Genomic DNA, 22,507 nt, shown 5'->3' with positions numbered 1-22,507 from the left:
AACTAGTTTTGATTAACGTTGAACTCGTCTGGTGTGATCACGTGACTATACCATGTGATTTATTTATTTAGGGCAACAGTTTGGGTAAAGAAAGATCTTGGTTCCAATTAGAGTGTTTGGAGTGTTTGGAGTGTTTATTATAATTTATAGGCCGCCCTTTTCCCTGAGGGGACTCAGGGCGGCTTACAAAACACGGGGAGGGGGGTACAAAGACAAAAAACATAAGACAATACATAATATTAAAAATAAAGCACAACATTCATTCATCATTCAGGAGGGGACAAACTAAGATTTTTATCCCCAGGCCTGACGGGATAGCCAGATCTTAAGGGCTGTGCGGAAGGCCTGGGCGGTGGTGAGGGTGCGGATCTCCACGGGGAGATTGTTCCATAGCGTCAGAGCTGCGACTGAGAAGGCTCTCCTCCGCGTAGTCGCCAGTCGGCACTGACTGGCGGATGGAATTCGGAGGAGGCCTACCCTGTGCGATCTGATGGGACGCAGGGAGGTAATTGGCAGAAGGCGGTCTCTCAAATAGCCAGATCCACTACCATGGAGCGCTTTGTGAGTGGTAAGTAGGACCTTGAAGTGCACCCGGAGATCAACAGGTAGCCAGCGCAGCTCACGGAGGATCGGTGTTATGTGGGCGAACCGTGGTGCGCCCACGATCACTCGCGCGGCCGCATTCTGGACTAGCTGAAGTTGCTGGATGCTCTTCAAGGGCAGCCCCATGTAGAGCACATTGCAGTATTCCAGCCTAGAGATCACAGCAGAGAATCATAGCAAAAGACAGAACGAAATGTTAAGCATCTGTTGAAATTCTCACTTCAGATACTAACACTGCATCTCCATTCCCTCCTCACTCCAGGGGAAGGTTCCTGCAAAATCCCCATTCCCTACCAATCAGCTGGGACTCGACGGGGAGTAGATGGGGGCAGAGCTAGTCAGAGTTAGTATTTACCGGTTCTCTGAACTACCCAAAATTTCCACTACCGGTTCTCCAGAACTGGTCAGAACCTGCTGAATGCCATCTCTGACGCCTGCCCTCTGGAATAACATCTCTCTAAAGAGACACGTACTTCTCTCAAAAAAAATGAGGTCCTAGAAGTCCTTAAAACTGAGATTCTTCTCCCAACCTCTGAAGTAGGGTGGTTGTTGAACTCCTCATGGGTGTGTTTGGGTAATTTATAGTTGGATAGTTAATTAATGAGCCAAGGTGGCGCAGTGGTTAAATGCAGCACTGCAGGCTACTGCTAGATCAGCAGGTCAGCGGTTCAAATCTCACCGGCTCAGGGTTGACTCAGCCTTCCATCCTTCCGAGGTGGGTAAAATGAGGACCCAGATTGTTGTTGGGGGCGATATGCTGACTCTCTGTAAACCGCTTAGAGAGGCCTGAAAGGCCTATGAAGTGGTATATAAGTCTACTGCTATTGCTATTGCTATAATTTGTCTTGTCTGGAAATTCATTTTTTCCCCTGTCTGTTATTGTTCCTTTTATAAGTCACCCAGAATCATTCTTGAATAGGATGCTCTTAAATTAAAAAAAAAGTTGTCTGAACCTGGATAGTGAGAACACTGACCTGCAAACATCAATTCTGACACATCAGGTTTAACATGAAGACAGGTAAAAAGTGGCAAAGCCGACTGCGCTTTGTTGATTTTTTCCTTCATATAAGATAAAGTGTTATCCATTCTCTGCAAAAAGGAGACAGAATTACGGAGTTTAATATTTGGACTGAAGCAGATATATTTATTTATATTTCATATTTTTAATCACCTATCTCCCTCAGAGTTTTACTTTTTTTAAAAATACAAAAAAGTTACTTCAGATTACTTCTTTTTTTTCTGTTCAAAAGTTTTATTTCTTTTAAGGCAAACATTTCATCATTCCTCAATCAGTAAGACATCGAAGTACAATTTTTTTGTATGTTAAAATAATTCTAGTTTACCACCAAATTCTTGTCTAGCCTAATATATACCCCTCCCTCCCTCCACCCTCTCCCCCAACCACCCTCCTCCTTCCCCCCCCCCCCGACTTCCCAGAACCCGTACACGGAATGGATTTCTAACAAACACAGTCTAAAATCTATTGAGAAAAAAGAAATAAAGAAATTAATAACATTCTACATTGACCTTAGCTTCTTCTTACTGAACTACCTTTAAACAATTTAAATCATTTCTGATCTTAAGCATAGGCTAACTGGAATTCCTTGGTCCCGTATTTATTTTGTATATAGTCAATCCATTTTTTCCAGTCTCGTTTATATCTCTCATTTGAGTGATCTTTAAGATATGCCGATATTTTTGCCATCTCGGCTAAGTTTGTAACTTTCAATGTCCATTCTTGAGTTGTAGGCAAGTCTTCCTTCTTCCAGTATTGCGCCACCAACAGTCTTGCTGCCGTTATTGGATGCAAAATCAAGTTAGTCTCTACCACTGTAAAGTCAGTACATATACCTAGATTACTTCATTATGGTCATCAACCAGCTGAACATACACGAAAAATGTAACAAGATTATCTACATGGAAATTATAAAGTAATAATCTTGTAATAAAGACTAAGAAAGCCTTCTTACTACTGATCAATCGGGTTAAAAATCAGGACTTGTTGATAACCGGGTCTATTTATAAAGCACTCCTACTTTTTCAGACTCAGAGCAGGTTATGTGCCAATTATGTATAACCTTCACAATAAATAATACTAATTATAATAAAAAATTAAAAACGGTGAATATAGTATTCATATATTAGGGAACTCAAAGGATATTCTCAATGGCTCAAGGTTGACTCAGCCTTCCATCCTTCCGAGGTCGGTAAAATGAGGAGCCAGATTTTTGGAGGCAATAACGCTGACATTGTAAACCACTTAGAGAGGGCTGTAAAGCATTGTGAAGTGGTATATATGTGCTACTGCTATTTTCAACTGATGTACAACGGGTTATATTGCTAATATAAATGGGTATTATTTAATTTTATGTGCTAAAATAACAGAGATTATACTAGCTAAAGTTGACATTTATGGACCTTTAGGATAATTTAGATTCTCCTATTATGTTTTTTTGAAGGTTTTTGACATTTGAATATTTATGATGAAGTGGTACTAGAAGTATTGGGCAGCTACTGCAGCTTTCTGGAGAGGCAGAGCCCAACTCACATTGACATTAGATTATGTTGCAGTTACAATTAGAACTCAAACCATTGGTTTAATTGTGATCAGTGAAGTTTTCTCATCGTTGTCTGCAGTTTCTACTACAGAGCCAGCCGTTCTAATGCATCAAGCTGTATTTTAGACAAATATTATGCACTTAAGATTTAAACAGATTCCCTAAATCTTTCGACCGATGCTTACATTTTGAATCAGTGTTTCTCCTATCAGCATTCCAAAGATGTCCGTGAATGTCACAGGCTGCCCGGATCTCTTCTTCTTCCACAGGGCTTCAATGTATCGCTTCACTTTCTGTGGTGTAAGTAGCTTCAGTGGGGTGTGACTAATACTGTTCCTCAACTCAACGTTTATCTCCTTTGGCCCTTTCACTGGGAAATCTGGATGAGAATACAGGGTTGACATATACCTATGGAGAGACCAAAACAATATTTTTAGTGCACATAAAAATGGAAGTAAAGATGGGTCACAAGACCTTCAACCAACAATGTTTCGGTGTTCTGACTCCCCTCGTCCCACTCCAAGCCAAAGATAAATTACAGAATTTATTAACAGACAGGTCCTTGGCAGCAAACCAGCACAGACAAGCCTTGGCAGCAATCCAGCCTGCCAAGCTCACAATAATGTTCTCCAACATTAATTAATGTGTTGACTTCTGCAAAAGGGGCATGTGCACAAGCATTCCTTTTATAGTCTGGAGAGGAGCCTAATTACCACCAGCTGAGTGCAATTACCTCCTGTAACTGCGCAACTGTTTACGCCTATTAGCTCTCTTGTGCCGGGCATCTAGGAACACTGCTGACGTCTGGATCACAGTCCCTTGTCTCCTCCCCACTGGTCCAAGGCTCAGGTGCCTCCTGGTGGCCAACCAGCCTCCCTATGCCCTGCTCGGAGTCGGAACCCTGTCCAGGGTCCTCCACATCCTCAAAAGCCGACTCATAGGGCCCCTCGCTGTCAGAGTCTGGTGGCAGCTCCAACGGCTCCTGCTGGGCCACAACAGTGATCAATGAAAGAAGTACGTTCTCCAGGACTCACAACGCCTGATTAAAGAGCAGGTGGCGGTCGTGGCTAGGAGGGCCTTTGGGTCATGCATCCATTATGCCATTTCCTGAACCAACAATTCCTACTCACAGTTCCCCCCACATAAGTCACCTCCTATCTTGACTATTGCAATGTGTTTTAGGTGGAGCTGCCTTGAAAAGTATCCAGTAGGTTTAACTGATTCAAAATGTGGTGGCCCACATGGCCTTTGGGTAAGTCTAGAATTGCATGTGTGACTTCTCTTGTGGACGAATCAGTTGCTACATTGCTTCTCGGTGCAACTCAAGGTGCTGGTTATCATCTTCAAAGAACCTACATAGCTTGAGATGAAGATATTTGAAGAATCATATTTTTCCAGTCATATCTACCCCACTCGCCATAATGGGGAAGCAGGAAATACTATGGGACCTTCTTAAGAAGGTCTATCTAACAGGACAGCCAGTGGGCCTGGTGACCCCAGAATTATATGGAGCCCATTAAGTGATCTGATTATCACCGTGTGTGTGTGTTTGTTTTTGTGTGTGTGTGTGTGTGTGTGTGTGTGTGTGTGTGTGTGTGTGTGTGCGCAGAGTTATTGGTTTGTTGTACTGGGGTTTTACCCTTCTAAGCTCTTGGGAAAAATCAAGCTATCATTTTATAAATTACAAAGTTTTGAATATTTTACGTTTATCTAAAATAACTAATATCCATAACAATAACATTGAATAAAACTCTAATTGTTCATAAATACACAGTCCTCTAATTAACTGGGAAACACAATATATATTTCTCTAATCTCCGTGTTTAAGACAGTATGCTACCAGAAACATAGTTTTTAAAAGAAGAGATGATTTCAATTTAAGAATTCTAATTTCATTATTTGGAAGCAAGATTTTAAATTATATCTATTGATCATCAACATAAATCTGACAGTAGTTATGCTTCATCTTGACTAAATCTGAAAAACTGAGAAAATTTAATCTAAGGTTGCAGCCTCCTTTAGTCTTTACAACAGAAAAATATTGTTTATTGAATGTATTCCATTGTCACAATTGAAGAGATAATCAATTATTAGCTATCAATATAAAATAATAGAATGTTCCAAGAAAGAAAACAAAGTAATATTATAAATTAAAGTTGTCTTAGTCCTACCTATTTCTACTTCCCCTCCTAGTCCAGAACTCAGATGCTTATCGTGGAATCTTTTTTAAATGTTGAGAATATGACCTAAGCTAGCAGAAGACTCAATCTTTCTTCAAGCAGTAAGATAACTTTAGTTTAGAACTATCCCACCAAACAAAAATTCCTTGGGAAAGTTATCTTCAAGGGACTATGAATTTGCTTTTATGCTCTAAGAACTACTAGCTTTAGAAAACAATCAAATGTATTATTTTAAGGATGCAGTAATAATAAACACCATAATTGCTTTCATGTTATTAAGTGATATTTTAATTCCAGTATATTTAAATCTCCCCTCAGCTATACTGAAGATTTCTTGCAGACAATTTCAGCTGATTAGTGAACCATGCACTATAAATATAAGTTTAAGGCAAATTTGTTTTTATAGGTTTCAATTTCCTCAAAAAGTATAATCAAAACATTAAAAATCTAAGCTGCAAGCTTTTATTAGCTCAGAAAGATTTTTAAATCACCAAACCAAAGAATTAGGAATAGAGGGGATTGCAGTCAACCAGTAGCTAAAAGCTGATGTACCGAGGAGGCGCAATGGTTAAATGCAGCACTGCAGGCTACTTCAGTTGACTGCAGTTCTGCAGTTCGGCTGTTCAAATCTCACCGGCTCAGGGTTGACTCAGCCTTCCATCCTTCCGAGGTGGGTAAAATGAGGACCCGGATTGTTGTTGGGGGCAATATGCTGACTCCGTAAACCGCTGAGAGAGGGCTGAAAGCCCTATGAAGCGGTATATAAGTCTAACTGCTATTGCTATTGCTATTTAATAAAAGATTTTGGCAATTTGGCTATAGAATCAACGGATTAAAAATAAGAGTAAGGTATTGTCTATTAAATAAAGAAAGGTTTATTTAAAAGCAAACTTGCCATGTGGATCCAGATAATCCAGCAATATATGTTGCACAGTCTAAAATTCCAGATTCATACAGTGCTTTTATTACTCCAGAAAATCCCACAGTTGCCCGAAATCCTCCTCCAGATCCCAAGATTGCTATTACTGGCACCTGGGAAAACATACAACATAGATGCCTTCTAAAATATTTATCACACAACACAAGCAAAACATTATATAGTCATGGTAACATTACATAAAACATATAATGTAACAGAACCCCCCCCCCCAAAAAAAAATCATTTGTTCACTCCTAAACACAACCCATGATTTGTATCTCTCTCCATCCAGGGTTTGAACACAAGAGCTGATCTGTATTTAATATTCTTCAGACAGATCAGTTTTGAGGTTTTTGTAAGAAAAGAAAAACAATAGACTAGAAAATTCTAATCTATAAAGAACTTCACTGTCCCACCATTTTAAAAATTGGAGCACTGACCTATGTGTTAGCATATCATTCGTAGTTACGTCTCTCTCCCGTATGTATTAAAATTTAGAAATCATCTCTAATTTTGCTTTAAGATATTCAATATAGAGAAAGCATAGATAATGATTAATTATTCGCTTGGCTAATTAATGTGTTTGCTGTGCTGGCCAAAACCATTTTTGGATCGTTTAACAACACATAAGTTCCTATTTGGACATTATAAGCAATGATAAATATTTGGGAAAATAAGAACACTGTGTGTATCTCCCTGTCCTTTCCAATTTCCATTTTCCCGCATATCAAAATTGCATGTCTCACAGATCAAAAAAATGTTGCAATAAGTTTTCATAATTTTAACTCAAACAAACCAATTAAAGTTATTAGAGACTAGAGGGGTTTTTTTATTTAAAAAACCCCAAAGCAGTTATAATTAGTTATTACTAGAATAACTAATTCTAACCAAATTAGTTAGAACTAGAAATAGCTAGTTAGGAAAGCAAAGTCTTAGCAACTATGCATAATATTAGGCTCAGACCTTGATAAGAAAGTTTGAAGTGTTTATTTTCTTAAGATTAAAAACCAAAGCTTTCAACTGAAACAAAACGATATGAGAACTTTAACAAGTATTCCAGGTTTGGAGAAGACCAAGTGGATTGCTGATGAAAGTATATGGAAACAAAAATTTACAGAGAGTTGAAAGGTGAAAAAGGACTTGAAGTTACAGTAAAAAATAATAAAATCTAATGCAATGTAGCTTTGGCTCATTCTGGGATCGAACTAACTAAGGGCTGTTGGATTATAAGCCCTCCAGACTTACATCACGAATGGAGGTCAAATCAGCTCCCAATAACTTGTTCAGATGATGCATTGCTCTAGTTTTCCGCTGCTGTCGGAAGTCCTTCTCCTCATCACACAGAGCCATGCTGAAACGGAGATCTGTTGAAGAGCTGCTGAGCAAAACACATGTTTAGTCCCCAAGCTCTCACTTAAAGAACAAACAATTCAATCTACTTCAGTTCTATGCCAATAAAGTCCTCCTTAAGCCTGGGACTTTCTGTAATGCCACTTAAACGATGGCTTAATAATATTTAAAGTACTGCATTTTTAAATATGGTGGTAATGCTTGCAGAGCCAAAAGGCTGAGTGGAAGGGAATTGTCCGCATCCATTGCTATTAGGCTTCAGGCCAAATAGTAACAAGACAGCATAAATCATGCTTGTGGATCAGTGGTGGGTTTCAAAAAATTTTCGAACCTACTCTGTGGGTGTGGCCTCCTTTGTGGGAGTGGCTTGCTGACCATGTGACCTGATGGGAGTGGCTTGCCGGCCATGTGTTCTCTCTCTCTCTCTCTCTCTCTCTCTCTCTCTCTTTCCTTCCTTTTGTCTCTCTGTCCCTTTTTCCTTTTTTTCTTTCATCTCTCACTTTTTCTTTCTTTTTTCTTTCTTTATTTTCTTTCTTTCTTCCTTCCTTCCTTCCTTTCTCTTTCTCTCTCTGTGTGAGTCTGTGGTGTGTGAGTTTCTCTCCCTCTCCCTCTCCCTCTCTCTCTCTCTCTCTCTGTGTGTGTGTCAGTGGTGGGTTTCAAAAATGTTTGGAACCTCTTCTGTAGGTGTGGCCTGCTTTCTGGTTCCACTGGTGGAACCTCTTCTAACCGGTTCGGTAGATTTGACGAACCGGTTCTACCGAACTGGTGTGAACTGGTAGGAACCCACCTCTGTTGTGGATACATAGAAAAGGGGACCATTGGAATTCAGTGGAACATAACTACCGATAAGGCAAAATACAGGACTGCCAAATAAATATACATAGAACTAAACTACAGCAACATCCCATTTTGAGATCAGTAAGACAATACTGCAGTGCATCCATTGTCTATCTCAGTGGATTCTCAACCCTACGTCATTGTAGTCCAATAGATCTTTATGATACAGTTTATACATCGTTAATTGCACACGAAAGGGAGCCATGTCCCAGTGCTATGATTTCTGCAAATACACTTTGTGAATATCAAGATTGCTTACCAAACTTCAAGAGATACCTCCAACGTGACTTCTGTAACCTAAACAAGCAATGTTATAATTTTATCAGAATTTTTGTCAAGAAACTTGTGATCTATTGTCTTATAAACAAAGGGGTCTCACCTAACATTAATCACCTATTAGTTTATATTAGAGCACTGTTTTTTTTCCTAACTTTCCGAGCTTTAAAAGCCTTTTTTAAGCCACTACATTGGGAGATTGGGAGGGGAGGGGAGGACGGCTGGGGCAAGCGATGTGTTACATCTTAAATTCTCTGGAAGACACGGGAAAAAAATTAATAGATGTTCCTAAGAAAAGGAACAACTTAGTAAAAAAAAATGTAGTGGAATTACACTTCAGTTTCTCAGCATTTATCATCTTATAACTAATGTAATATGATTTTTTTAGCAATGTTGTTACGTAGAGTGCAGATAATAAATAATACTGTCATATTGCCTAATTAATCACAGCAATTTTATCTGGGAAATGCATTACTGATAGGGGAAAAAAACTGAAAATGACACATTTCGTCCATACTAACAAAAATAATAATAAAAATCTAGACTCATGCAGAATATCAAAGAGAATAGAAAAACTTGACAGGCGTCTTTTCAAATCAGATTCATTTTTTCAAAATATGGCTATTATCCAAAATTGAACAAATACCAGATTCAGCAATCCAGTTAGGAAAAAAAAACAACTAGAAGTTGTTCAATCGATATATGAATACGGCTCAGGTCTTGACACTACAAATGGACTAAAAAAAAATCTGGGATAGCGACATATAAAGTACATTTAAACATGGCTTATGGCTTCTCATGGCTGGCTCTTCACAACTGCAGCTATCAACATGTGTGTTGTGCATGAATCTGTGCAAACTGGATTATAAAATACATTTTATTTTAAGGCACTGCCTACAGCAATGGCTTCAGCCAGGTAAATCTCGTATTAAAAAAATACTGAGAAAAGCTTCAAAGACTAAAATAAAAGATATGGTTTGGCTATATCCTCAATATCCCAGTCATCATTTTTGTAATCTTTGTCATTTCAATATATCGCACCATTTTCAGTACCAGAAATGTTTAAGAGAACTAAAGAACATCATGTGTGCATAATGACTGGATTCTATATTTTAGATCCTCGACTTATAACCTTGGAAAGTGACCATTTTGAGACCAACAAGTGAAACTGACATATTGATTTTGAAACTTACTTTATTAATGATGAATGGAACTTGTTTCTTCTCCCCAATTTTCAAAGATGAAATGGGGAAAGTTGCTGTACCAATAGTCTCATCCATCACATAATTTGCATCCATAAGAGTAATCTAAAAAAAAAAGATACATTTAAACTGAACCTTCACATATCCTAAACAAATGTAAAAATGAAGCAAACATGAATTTTACGTTAATTTTCAATTACATACATTGGATTGATTAAAGATCTAAAAACACATTTTGTTACCAACTTATTTCACTTCAAGTAAACAAAGCAATATTGGTTAAATATTTTTACTTTTTTTAATTGGAAGATCTGTAAACCTTTACCAGATATGGCAAAACAATTATACTGAGGGATTGCACACACGATAGCTTTGAGAAAAAAATATTTGTATTTTTACAAATTATTAGTACTGAAATTATGTTAGGACAGCAACTTCAGGGTGAATGGACATAGTTGTATACCTATTAGTCGTAAATGAGGTTGGCCAAAGTGATATTTACTCTTGATGGTCATATCATGCTGTAATACATTTTGTAAAAATACAACTTCTGATTTTATATGCTAAAGGCAGAAGAAAACAACTGATTATTCTGTTCAGAAACCAAACAAAATGTCATATTCTGTGGCAAAATTATTTCTGATGAGCCCAAGATTTTGCCTCTCTTTTGAACATTCCTCTCCCTGTTGTTCTTCCCTTTATCCTTTCTCAAAGGGGTTCATTTACTTAGAAAGAGATAAATAAGTAAAATTACAAAGCTCATTTCAAGCTAGACTGACATTCAGAAGCTGTAGACCAGCTGCAATAAAGCATGCATTTTTTAAATGAGAAATTCGAGAGCCGAGGTGGCGCAATGGTTAGAGTGCAATACTGCAGGCCACTTCAGCTGACTGCTAAACTGCAGTTCGGCGGTTCAAATCTCACTGGCTCAAAGATTGACTCAGCCTTCCATCCTTCCGAGGTGGGTGAAATGAGGACCCGGATTGTTGGGGGCGATATGCTGACTCTGTAAACCACTTAGAGAGGGCTGAAAGCCCTATGAAGCGGTATATAAGTCTAACTGCTATTGCTATTGCTAAATTCATATTAGAACTTTCTCATTCTGGTCTATATTAAGGTATATTATAGACGGCCTGTATATTTTAGATGTACACACATGTGAGTGTGTCTGTTTCTGTGTGTTAATCTTAGCTCTGTGATTCCTACTATTTCTCACATTTTACGCTTGTAAAAGTACTTCATCAAAACAGAGATGGGCTTATTCTACTAAATCCCCAAATCTCTGCTCACAAGATTCTCTCATCTTGTCATCTTAAACTCATCATTTTGGTCAGCGCTATTTCACAATGGTAGAAAAGGTGCTGAAAAAACACACCGTCCAAGTTAATCCTCTTAGATTCCCCATTTTAATTTCTTTTTTTTTCCATTCTCCAAATGCCTTTCTCTCTTTGCAAGAGAGGAAGGAGTCTACATCTCCTTGCAATTTGGACTATATCACTTTAGACTGAAGGAATCCCTCTGCAAGGGAGATGGGTGGTGGGTGGTTTAGAAGTGTGGTGTGTGTGTGTGAGAGAGAGGGGGGGAGGGAGGAAAGGAGGGAGAGAGAGAGAGATGAGAGGGAGGGAGAGAGGGAGAGAGACAGAACTAGATAAATATTAGATATTAGAGACAGACAAGAGAGACAACAGACTAATATGACTAAATACACATTCATGCCATGTAGAAAAGCAAATACCAGCCATTAAGATTGTTTCATTAACTAAGCTTTCATTTATAATAAAAAGTCATAAAGCATACCACCTCCGTAAGCAAGGGTACTTAACACACACAGAGTTGCTGAATTAGTCTGCCTCTTTTGACGTTGCATTTAATATTTTTAATATAGTATCTACACTGCACGAGTCCTTTTTCCCTACAGATATTTGTACTAGTAAGTACCTCCAGAATATTTTCCTGGTTGGGGTCCAAAATTATCTCAAAAGTTTCATTCCACTCAGGGTTCACATTGTTGTTGATATAGTTTGTTCTCTTCCTGCTGTCTGGTGCCGTGGGAATAAAGATCTCCACATAGGGGTCAGGAGTGTCTACTGTAATAAAATAAGAAACATGCAGGTATCATCAGTAGCGTCTCGGAAAACCTGTAGGCAAGCCATAACATCATATTCTCGAAACCTATTTTTTCGTGACCCGACATCGAAATCACGCCCACAACAGCGCACCGACAAAACCACACCCACAAAAGCGTGATTAGGGTTAAGGTAAGGTTTAGATTTAGATTTAGATTTAGATTTAGATTTGTTTATTTATAGGCCGCCCTTTTCCCTGAGGGGACTCAGGGCGGCTTCCAATCAAAAAAAGGAAGGGGAGTGTGGGACAATACGAAAAAAGAAATGTGCACAAAGTAAATTAGACAATAAAACTCAACATTCACTCAGCATTCGGGAGGGGCGAAATAAGATTATCCCCAGGCCTGACGGGTTAGCCAGTTCTTGAGGGCTGTGCGGAAGGCCTGGACGGTGGTGAGGGTACGAATCTCCACGGGGAGATTGTTCCATAGTGTCGGAGCCGCAACAGAGAAGGCTCTCCTCCGAGTAGTCGCCAGTCGGCACTGACTGGCGGATGGAATACGGAGGAGGCCAACTCTATGCGATCTGATGGGACGCAGGGAGGTGATTGGCAGAAGGCGGTCTCTCAAATAGCCAGATCCACTACCATGGAGCGCTTTATAGGTGGTAAGTAGGACCTTGAAGTGCACCCGGAGACCAACAGGTAGCCAGTGCAGCTCACGGAGGATCGGTGTTATGTGGGCGAACCGTGGTGCGCCCACGATCACTCGCGCGAGGGTGTGGGTTAGGGTTAGGTTCAGAGTTAGGTTAGGGCTTTCAGCCCTCTCTAAGCGGTATATAAGTCTAACTGCTATTGCTATATTGTTGACTAATTGAATGGAAAATACATGTTTTAATAGACTGTTTTGGAATCCAGTTTCCAGACTCACTACAAACAATACTTCTTTTACTAACGTTCTAATAGTCAAATTTGTTAGGTCAGAATTAAATGTGTATTTTTGAAAGTGATGAATGAAAGAAGTACGTTCTCCAGGACTCACAACTCCTATTTAAAGAGCAGGTGGCGGTGGTGGCTAGGAGAGCCTTTGGGCCATGCATCCATTGTGCCATTTCCTGAACCAACAATTCCTACTCACAGTTCCCCACACATAAGTCACCTCCTATCTAAGAGCCAAGGTGGCGCAGTGGTTAAAATGCAGCACTGCAGGCTACTGCTAGATCAGCAGTTCAGCGGTTCAAATCTCACCGGCTCAGGGTTGACTCAGCCTTCCATCCTTCCGAGGTGGGTAAAATGAGGACCCGGATTGTTGGGGGCAATATGCTGACTCTCTGTAAACCGCTTAGAGAGGGCTGAAAGGCCTATGAAGCGGTATATAAGTCTACTGCTATTGCTATTCCTATCTTGACTGTTTTAATAGACTGTTTTGGAATCCAGTTTCCAGACTCACTACAAACAATACTTCTTTTACTAACGTTCTAATAGTCAAATTTGTTCGGCCAGAATTAAATGCGTATTTTTGAAAATGAAAAAAAGGGATCAATGGAATCATCAAATTAAGCTTCTAAACAATTTTCTAATTTAATGACTAGCTGCAATAGGCAATTTGTTAATTTAAAAAAAAAACGGAGGAATGCTCAGTTCTGTTATGAACAAGTAGTAGAGTTACTCTGCTAAGGGCTTAATGAAAGTGAGGTAATAAGAGGGGGGGGAAAAACCGAAGAAATATTCTGGGTGATGAAATGTGTTTTAGTTAAATGCATTTTTTTTTTTGCAAAATTTAGAAGAAAAGAAATCAGGAGAAATTATTTTTTTATTTATTAGACTTTTTATTCTACCTTTATTACTTAATAGGTAACTGAAAGCGGTGAGTTACCTATTTTAACCACAACAACAATCTTGTGAGATGGGTTGGGCTGAGAAAGAGAGTGATCCAAAGTCACCCAGCTAGATTTCATGCCTATGGCAGGGCTACAACTCACAATCTAATGTTTCTATGCCAGGATCTTAACCATTATATCAAACTGAAGGAAAAAGAAATGGTGGCTGTTTAGATAACTTGTTCTAAAATCAGAAACATAAATCAAATGATAAAGCAGGATCAGTCCAAAACTTTATCAATGTTCACAGGGAATAACCATAACTCAACTGAATATTTTCCTATAAACAACTGCAACATAGATGGCCCTGCTATTATATTGTATCTTATTTCAATGCAGGTCCTCACAATGAAGCCAGAGATACGAGAACAATGAAAAGCAATATGAAGCCCCTCAAATGGTACTTGATTGCCCTTGCTTATATGAAGAAGGTGTAGTTTTCTTGGCAACGATAAAGACATCTGTTGTGACCTCTAGATGCTGAACCTGGAGGTCAGATCATCTTCAACGGCATTTGGATTTTGTCCATCTTCAGTGATGTGAAAACTGTTTTTATATTCTAGCTTTCCCTGTTATGATTCTTATTTGGAATTCTGATTTTGTCCTTCTGAAGTTGCATTATCTGACACTGTTATTTATAAACAATCGTTAGGGATTTTTGATAGCATTTTTGCAAATGTATTTATATTCTTGTAATTGGGGGGTTTACTGGAACTGGTTTTTACTGGGAGCTGTCACAAATTGGAATGCTATTTTCAGCTTAGAATTCCAAATCTCTCACTGACATAAAGAAATGGCTAAAACATTTTTTCATAATGTAATAGAATTGGAAAGAATTAGAAGAAGCTAATTCATTCTTAATGGGAGGCTTACTATAAACACTTCAGACAAAGTAGTGAAATTTGTTCTAAACATTTTTCATTTTAATTTATTTAAAAAACAACAACTGGTAACTGAAACATTCATATCATTAACTCTTTGAAATCTGGTCTGCCATATAGCAAATTAGGAAATTCTCGATTTTGCTCCAGCTATTCATGAAAAAAAATATGTAGTATCGCTGATATCTTTACTACACCTTTAAATGATTGTGTCACAGCACAAGGATTTGTGGTCAGATGACCATCGTAAGAAGACGGAAGATTCCAAATGTCCAGGTACAAGTAAATCGAACTCATTGGTCAGCAACCAAGTAGGATCTTCCTTTTTCCTCACTTGAAACTATATGAAAAGGATTTACCTGCACTCAGGATGACATTAGAGTGGGCTTCTAGCACCACCTTTCTCCTTAATAATCAACTGAAGATGCAACACATTTCATGATCGCAGGACCATTTTAAGAGGAAAGATGGTGGTGATTGTGATAATATTTGCACAACACTTACAAGCCCCTTTTTTACGAAGGCAAAATAGAGTCCAACAGAGTCACCCACCAACCGTGACTTTCCCTCTGCTTCAAAAGAAGTTATAATCAGAATCTGAACATTGCCCATTCCCTATCACTGCATTATATAATGTATAAACCCTTGAATTCAAAATGAAGTGGTCCTTCATAAAAACACTACTTGTAACATACCTGTTTCTAAGAAACAGAACCGGTTAAAAAAAATATATATTTCTAAAGAATAAATGATCTCCGAAAACCCCATAGGGGAGATTCCAGATAAAATATTTCAAGGTAATTTAAGGTCAGGTTTGTCAGTGACAAAATTACCCTCTCCATAATTCCTTCAACCTCTACCTAGACTTTTCCTTATCTGGAAAGCCTGGAAAGGAAAAAAGAAATGTTATCAGTTCTGCAAAGGCATTGTAAGTTTGTAGAATCTCCACCAATAAAGCTCTAAAATGACTCCAATTGGTATCAGACCTGCATTGGCTTTATTTATTGAACATAACACACCCATGCTACATTTCAAATCTCTGAAGCGGCAAAAAATTAATTTGAAAAAATCAGTCATACCTGAAGAACATACCTCTCTCTGAACTCATGTGGCAAGAACTGAAAAGAGAACAATGCAATTCAAATAACACCAAAGTGAATACTTACACATATCTCCAAAAGCCCCTTTGGTGACATTTTTCGCTTGCTTAACTGTCACAGTAAATTTGTGCGAATACTGATGTTCCACCTAAATGTCAAACAACAATGGATTAGGAAGCAAAAGATATTGAATACCCAATAGAAAAGTAACAGCTCCTTAGTGAGTTTTTAGCTAACCTCCACTTCTCCTTTCCTCCCCCCAAATAAAATTAAGTAACACACCGGAACATATAGCATTGTGTATTGTAAAGTTATTTTCTCTTCAGCTTGACTGAAAATTCAGATCAATAGGCTACATTGAGCACAGCTGACTGCTACCACTCCCATTCATCTGTGGTTATTTTCTTCCTCTTTTGCGTTTGAGTTTCATCATACTAACTCTCCTCCCCTTCAAACACAGGTATACTGTTCAAGTATATCATTAGTCAGCAAGAGCACTGCATAGAAGTAGAAAATTGATTTTACAAGAGTGGTGAGGAATTTGGAAAAGCTGCGAGAAAGAATGCTGCCATATAAGATAGTAAGACATGATCCGCATCACGTCAGAGAAAGGTATTTTTTTGGTAGACTTTTGATTCTTCTCCAATAATTATTACAAAACTATTGGACCATTTAAAACGGGACATTGATATAATCAGATCTAGTGTTTTAAGACATCGTATAGAGCCGACTGAAGAACGTATAGGCATGATTCAGTGGTGGGTTTCAATTTTTTTTGGAACCTGCTCTGTGGGTGTGGCCTCCTTTGTGGGAGTGGCTTGCCGGCCATGTGACCTGGTGGGAGTGGCTTGCCAGCCATGTGTTTTCTCTCTCTCTCTCTCTCTCTCTCTCTCTCTCTCTCTTTCTCTCTCTCTCTTTCCTTCCTTTTGTCTCTCTGTCCCTTTTTTCTTTTTTTCTTTTATCTCTCACTCTTTTTCTTTCTTTTTTCTGTTTTTATTTATTTATTTCTTCCTTTCTTTCTCTTTCTCTCTCTCTCTCTCTCTCTCTCTCTCTCTCTCTGTGTGCGTGGGGGGGCAGTGGGGGGTTTCAAAAAAGTTTGGAACCTCTTCTTTAGGTGTGGCCTGCTTTCCGGGTCCACTGGTGGAACCTTTTCTAACCGGTTCAGTAGATTTGACGAACCGGTTCTACCAAATAGGTGCGAACTGGTAGGAACCCACCTCTGGCATGATTCCAGTCAATTATGTAGAAGAACTACAGAAGAAGGAATAACCAAAAGCGATAGTAATATTATTATCATTAATTCAAACTTTATCATAAGCCTGTGTGAGATGTGGTATGATGTTTCAACCTATTTAAAGCCCATATCCTCTACTCTAATGTTTGTTATTTTTGAAAATCAGGAAGCTTTTTCTCCCTTCTTATTGCTTCTCTTATTTAAATCTGCTGTGCCCCAAAAAGCTAATTCTGATATTTTTTTAGAACTTGTTTCCAAGTAAACACTTTTAAGAGCATTTGTATCATTTAGATATGGAATTCATAAAAACTGTAAAAGATTAAATGAAATTGTTGAGAATTACAATAAAATGTTTAAAAATCAGTTTTATAGACCAATCTACATAGTCTGGTTTCCTCCATTCAGCACAGCTAAAATCTAATGAGTTTGAGTTAATGGAAGTTAAAAAAAACAAACTATAGCTTTTTAAAATTCCAACAGTTTAAAATGTAATTTTTGTTTTCAAAACAAGGGAAGATACTATCTTGTTATTTTCTTATATTCTTAAATGTAATCTCTATGGACATCTTATTTTCTTGCTGCAATAAGTCCATAACATTGATAGTTGAATCAGTTTCATCATTATACCAGCTTTAAATGCATTCTCTGTAAATGAATTGATTAAATAAAGTTGTGACAATTGCCTCATTTTTTTAAAAAAAAATAGTCTTTTAGATACATTTGCAATTTGCATGCACATTCCTCCCATGGGGAAAAATATTTTTTTATTAAATTGAACCGATTAAATACAATTTTTTTATGATGCCTAAAGATCATGGGAAGATATATTTTTTTATTAAATTAAACTGATTAAATACAACTTTTTATGACGCCTAAAGATCATAGAATGCAACTCACAAATATACAAAAAAGAACTGTATTCAGGACTATATGGACTTATACCAGTGATTTTCTAACTTTGGGTAACTTTTTCAACAGTGTTGAAATTTTTTTGTCCAGATTTATGGACAAAAACTTGTCCATAAATCTGTCCAAACTTAGACATATCCTAATATCCTTTACTATCTGCCAAATTTCAAGTCTTTGCTTAGATAAAGATTTAATCTTTGTTTAGATTAAGAAGGAAGAAGCATCCATCTGTACCCCGATAGTCAGCTTGAGGAGAAGATGCAAAGGAAGAGTTTGCTTTTGCCTAAATCTTGTGTGAATCCAAAGTGAAACTTGTCATTTCCATACAAAGCAAGACAGCAACTTTCTCCATCTTACATCCCATGAATGAATCAAACCATGACTCCTATTATTGCCTGCATAGCAAGTATATTACAATACATCTAGGGAGACCAAAATATAGAACAACACGTAGGAAACATGTTCTGCTTCAAGAGACATACAGCAATCTGTCAATGTTTGCAAATTGAGAAATGACCAGCTAGGCAATCTATTATTAACTTAACTAATTTCAGTCATGGAGTTTACTATTCATTATAATTGCATTATATAGTTGTATTAATGCTGATATAATTGCATTGATATATTCAAAATAGTTTTCATGTTATATCACTATATTCCAAATAGCTTTACATCCACAAACAAATGTAATAATTTGAAAATTTGTAATTTGGTAATTAAAGAAACCTTTACAGCTTTTGATGATATTGAAAAGTTTTATCAAATTGGCGCCAAGCAGCCTAGTCTGGAAAGAACATTCCTTGAATGAGGTCAGAAAGATTTATTTCTTTATAATCACTACTAGCTGGGCCTTCACTACTAGCTAGAGCCGAGGTGGCGCAGTGGTTAGAGTGCAGCACTGCAGGCTACTTCAGCTGACTGCAGTTCTGCAGTTCAGCTGTTCAAATCTCACCGGCTCAGGGTTGACTCAGCCTTCCATCCTTCCGAGGTGGGTGAAATGAGGACCCGGATTGTTGTTGGGGGCAAATATGCTGACTCTGTAAACCGCTTAGAGAGGGCTGAAAGCCCTATGAAGCGGTATATAAGTCTAAGTGCTATTGCTATTCACAAACATTGTCATGCTAACATCCTGCTGGTGGTGGGGGGGGCAAATTTTTCTGACTTACATTGCTATGAAAAGCCACATTCATTTCCACTGCTTGAATTCTGTAGAGTTAAAAAGGCTTGCACCAGCATTTTGAACTCTGTTTGGAAATGAAGTGATATGACTTTCATGCAAAAATGTCAACATTTGCAACAGCTAGTAAGGCTGAATGACTGAGGATGAAAGGGTGTGCAAGCTGAGATATATAACAGCCCTGATCCTTCTGCCCTCTTCAGACCAGAATACTGTTGATAGAATCAAAGAGAATTTGGCAATTTTCTTCCTAAGAACAGCAATGGGCAACATTAAAATGGTCAAGAACAAAGGAACAAGTTATCTCTGTTCGTTGTTCGGAGTTTGTTGAGTGACAGGATCAAATCCAAGCCATAAGAAAAAATTCATGTACAATCTTGCTATCTTGGTTGATGATAACAATCAGAACAGATCACGCTTAAGGGATGGCTGGTAGGCTCAGAGAAATGCAAAGCCCAACATTACTGGATTGCTCGGGGGGGGGGGGGAAGAGTCACTATCTTTCAAACTATACTGCAGGAATTTGCTCAGCAGCCTGATTCCACCTATTAATGAATGATGGAGTTCCATGAGCTCTATCTATTTGAATAATGAGACATAATATTAATATGCAAAAAAAAAGAAATATCTGGTCCTCTTTGGAGAATTATAAGCTGTTCCAAATTATATCCAGTTGCTCTGTGTGTGTTTGATAAATAGGGAGGGAGAGAGGGAAAAGGGAAGGAAGGAAGGAAGGAAGGAAGGAAGGAAGGAAGGAAGGAAGGAAGGAAGGAAGGAAGGAAGGAAGGAAGGAAGGAAAGGAAAGGAAGGAAGGTATAACCGCCTCACAGAATGCGTGAAGGCAGAAAAAAGATTTGGGCAGGAAACTGTTCAACGGGTTTGATGGGGAAAAGTCCTGTCATGATTTTAAAACAAATCATAGAGTGGAAAATTATTTTTACATAAAGCTAATTCTTAAATGAAAATGATCAATTGTGCAGCAGCAAATTTGCACAAAGCTAGGAAAACCCATATTATTTTATTTCCAACTTGAACCCTTTATCCAGGAGATGGCACTCAAAGCTTATTTCGAAGCATCCTCGAACAATATAACTATTACTTTATTTAGCACAACTTGCAATATTCCACTTCCTTTTGTCCCACTAAGTCAAACCAGGGGGGAAAAGTGGGGGGGGGACCCTTATTGCATCAACATTGCTTTTTGAGAATTATTAGTTGACTCAGGAGGATATGACTGCTGTAAGAGTCAAACCCACATCACAAATTTAAAAAAAAATTCCGAGAAAGTAAAGGATATGTTTAGAAGAACATTATGATGAAGGATTTGCTTGGTGAGCATGTTTTGCTAACTTATTTCCAAAGAATATGAATACAATTCGAGTTTAACTTTTTGTTTGACTTGGATTTACAGGAATGTGAACTTTATGTAGAAAACCTGTGCATTTGAGAGCTCACGATAATTTTTGCATTAACTGTTGAGTTGTTTCCCTAATGCATGAAGTCAAGCAGTCAAAACACTTTGCTAATTCCCAGATATTGAAAACAAATAGTGTAGCATTAAAAATGATTCACACAGTTTACCTAGTAGGTGTTTCACTTGCTGCCACAGATTAAAGAACTAAAGAAACTAGTATCTTCAAGGTGAAGTTATTAAATGTGTACCTTTTTTTAACAAAAAAAGTTTGTTTTTTCAGAGATTAACTCTGAAAGATATGAACTGCTGAAAGGATCTACTAATAAAAGATAATTTGTGGTGATTAACTCCTGATTTTACAACTCCTTATCACTTTGATTTGGTGATCATCATTCCTACTAGAGCCAAGGTGGCGCAGTGGTTAGAGTGCAGTACTGCAGGCCACTTCAGCTGACTGCTATCTGCAGTTCGGCAGTTCAAATCTCACCGGCTCAAAGTTGACTCAGCCTTCCATCCTTCCGAGGTGGGTGAAATGAGGACCCAGATTGTTGGGGGCGATATGCTGACTCTGTAAACAGCTTAGAGAGGGCTGAAAGCCCTATGAAGCGGTATATAAGTCTAACTGCTATTGCTATTGCTATTGTTATCTGCAGTTCAGCGGTTCTAATCTCACCGGCTCAAGGTTGACTCAGCCTTCCATCCTTCCGAGGTGGGTGAAATGAGGACCCAGACTGTGGGGGCAATATGCTGACTCTGTAAACGGCTTAGAGAGGGCTGAAAGCCCTATGAAGCGGTATATAAGTCTAACTGCTATTGCCATTGCTACTAAATAATATTATAACCAAGTTTATTATTAAAAGACAGCAAAAACAGACCATTGGTTTTTAGTGCATGTATTTCTACCTGATCTGTGTTTACAACTAGTCCTCACTTATCAACTGCTTTGTTTAATGATGTTCAAGATTAAAACAGTATAAAAAAACCCCAAATCCTTGCATTTACAACCATTATGTTGATTTTTTCGATCTTGACAAATGCCTGATTCAAATATCCATAGCAAACCATAGAAGGGAATAAAAAAGGTTGCTTTGAGGGAAGACAGAGAAAATATTGTCATTTATTTCTGATCTCCCAAGCACAACTTGCAGACTGAGAAAATGTGACATCTGAATCGGATTACAGTTACTTATTTCAAATGAACACCAATAACTTAATCTACTTTGCTTCTTTCTGAAATAAATACAATAGTTTGCTAGCTTCCAAAACAAATGTATATATTTTGTTAGGAGTTAGAGCATCTCTGCCAGTGGTGGGATTCAAATAATTTAACAACCCGTTCTCTGTCCTAATGACCAGGTGGGTAGGCAGGGCTTAGTGGTCATGTGACCATGTGGGCATGGTCAACTCAACATTATTCAGGTCGATGGGCGCTTCGCCTTAGCTGTTACAATGGTAATAAGGGTTAATGGGAGAGGCAGTTTCTGTAAGCAAGGCAATAAAAATTAAGCTAGAAATAACACCAGAATGTTTCCTTCCTGCCTTCCTTAACAGGATTAGCCCTATAAAGTGGGGGAAAACCAAAAGAAGATTTATTCCAACAACCGGTTCTCTGAACCTCTTAGGAAGTTAAGAACCGGTTCTCCCGAATAGGCGCAAACTGGCTGAATCCCACCACTGATCTCTGCAGTGTAAAAGGCAAGAACTTGTTCCAGGATGCTGGACTGTTTGCATATTGTCAGCTCAAATATCTAAATATTGTAATTTCCTACAGATTTTTGGAATCAACTTCATAGTGCAGTTAGGAGAGTTTCTTTTTATAGAACTTCTAGCAATCAATTTGAACTATTTATTCTAACTCAGTGCCTTTCCGTTTTATTTCCTTACTTCAAATTATTACTATCTGTATATTTCACAACATGCATA

General features: G+C 38.1%; 1 protein-coding gene and 1 long non-coding RNA gene across 4 annotated transcripts in view; both read right to left on the bottom strand.

The window, feature by feature from the left end:
• LOC148043390 (uncharacterized) overlaps positions 1–22,507 on the bottom strand; it is a 303,113-nt gene that overhangs the window by 31,781 nt on the left and 248,825 nt on the right. The window lies entirely within an intron of this gene.
• PLA2G4A (phospholipase A2 group IVA) overlaps positions 1–22,507 on the bottom strand; it is a 53,687-nt gene that overhangs the window by 30,990 nt on the left and 190 nt on the right. For 2 of the 3 annotated variants that reach the window (XM_087726184.1, XM_087726186.1), the window contains exons 2-9: positions 15,917–15,998; positions 11,864–12,012; positions 9,917–10,030; positions 8,707–8,744; positions 7,506–7,638; positions 6,237–6,373; positions 3,347–3,569; positions 1,578–1,692 (exon numbers count right to left, since the gene is read on the bottom strand). In XM_087726184.1, the coding sequence (XP_087582310.1) occupies positions 1,578–1,692; positions 3,347–3,569; positions 6,237–6,373; positions 7,506–7,638; positions 8,707–8,744; positions 9,917–10,030; positions 11,864–12,012; positions 15,917–15,998 (991 nt within the window). The remainder of the gene's footprint in view (positions 1–1,577; positions 1,693–3,346; positions 3,570–6,236; positions 6,374–7,505; positions 7,639–8,706; positions 8,745–9,916; positions 10,031–11,863; positions 12,013–15,916; positions 15,999–22,507) is intronic. The other variant, XM_087726185.1, reaches the window with a different exon arrangement.

The sequence above is a fragment of the Thamnophis sirtalis genome, unplaced genomic scaffold (genome assembly GCF_051295495.1).
Source record: "Thamnophis sirtalis isolate CommonGarterSnake01/CBP01778 unplaced genomic scaffold, rThaSir2_p1.2 scaffold_12, whole genome shotgun sequence".
NCBI classification, from domain to species: Eukaryota; Metazoa; Chordata; class Lepidosauria; order Squamata; family Natricidae; genus Thamnophis; species Thamnophis sirtalis.
Note: the sequence above shows the minus strand (reverse complement) of the source record. Positions and strands in the feature narration are given on the sequence as shown.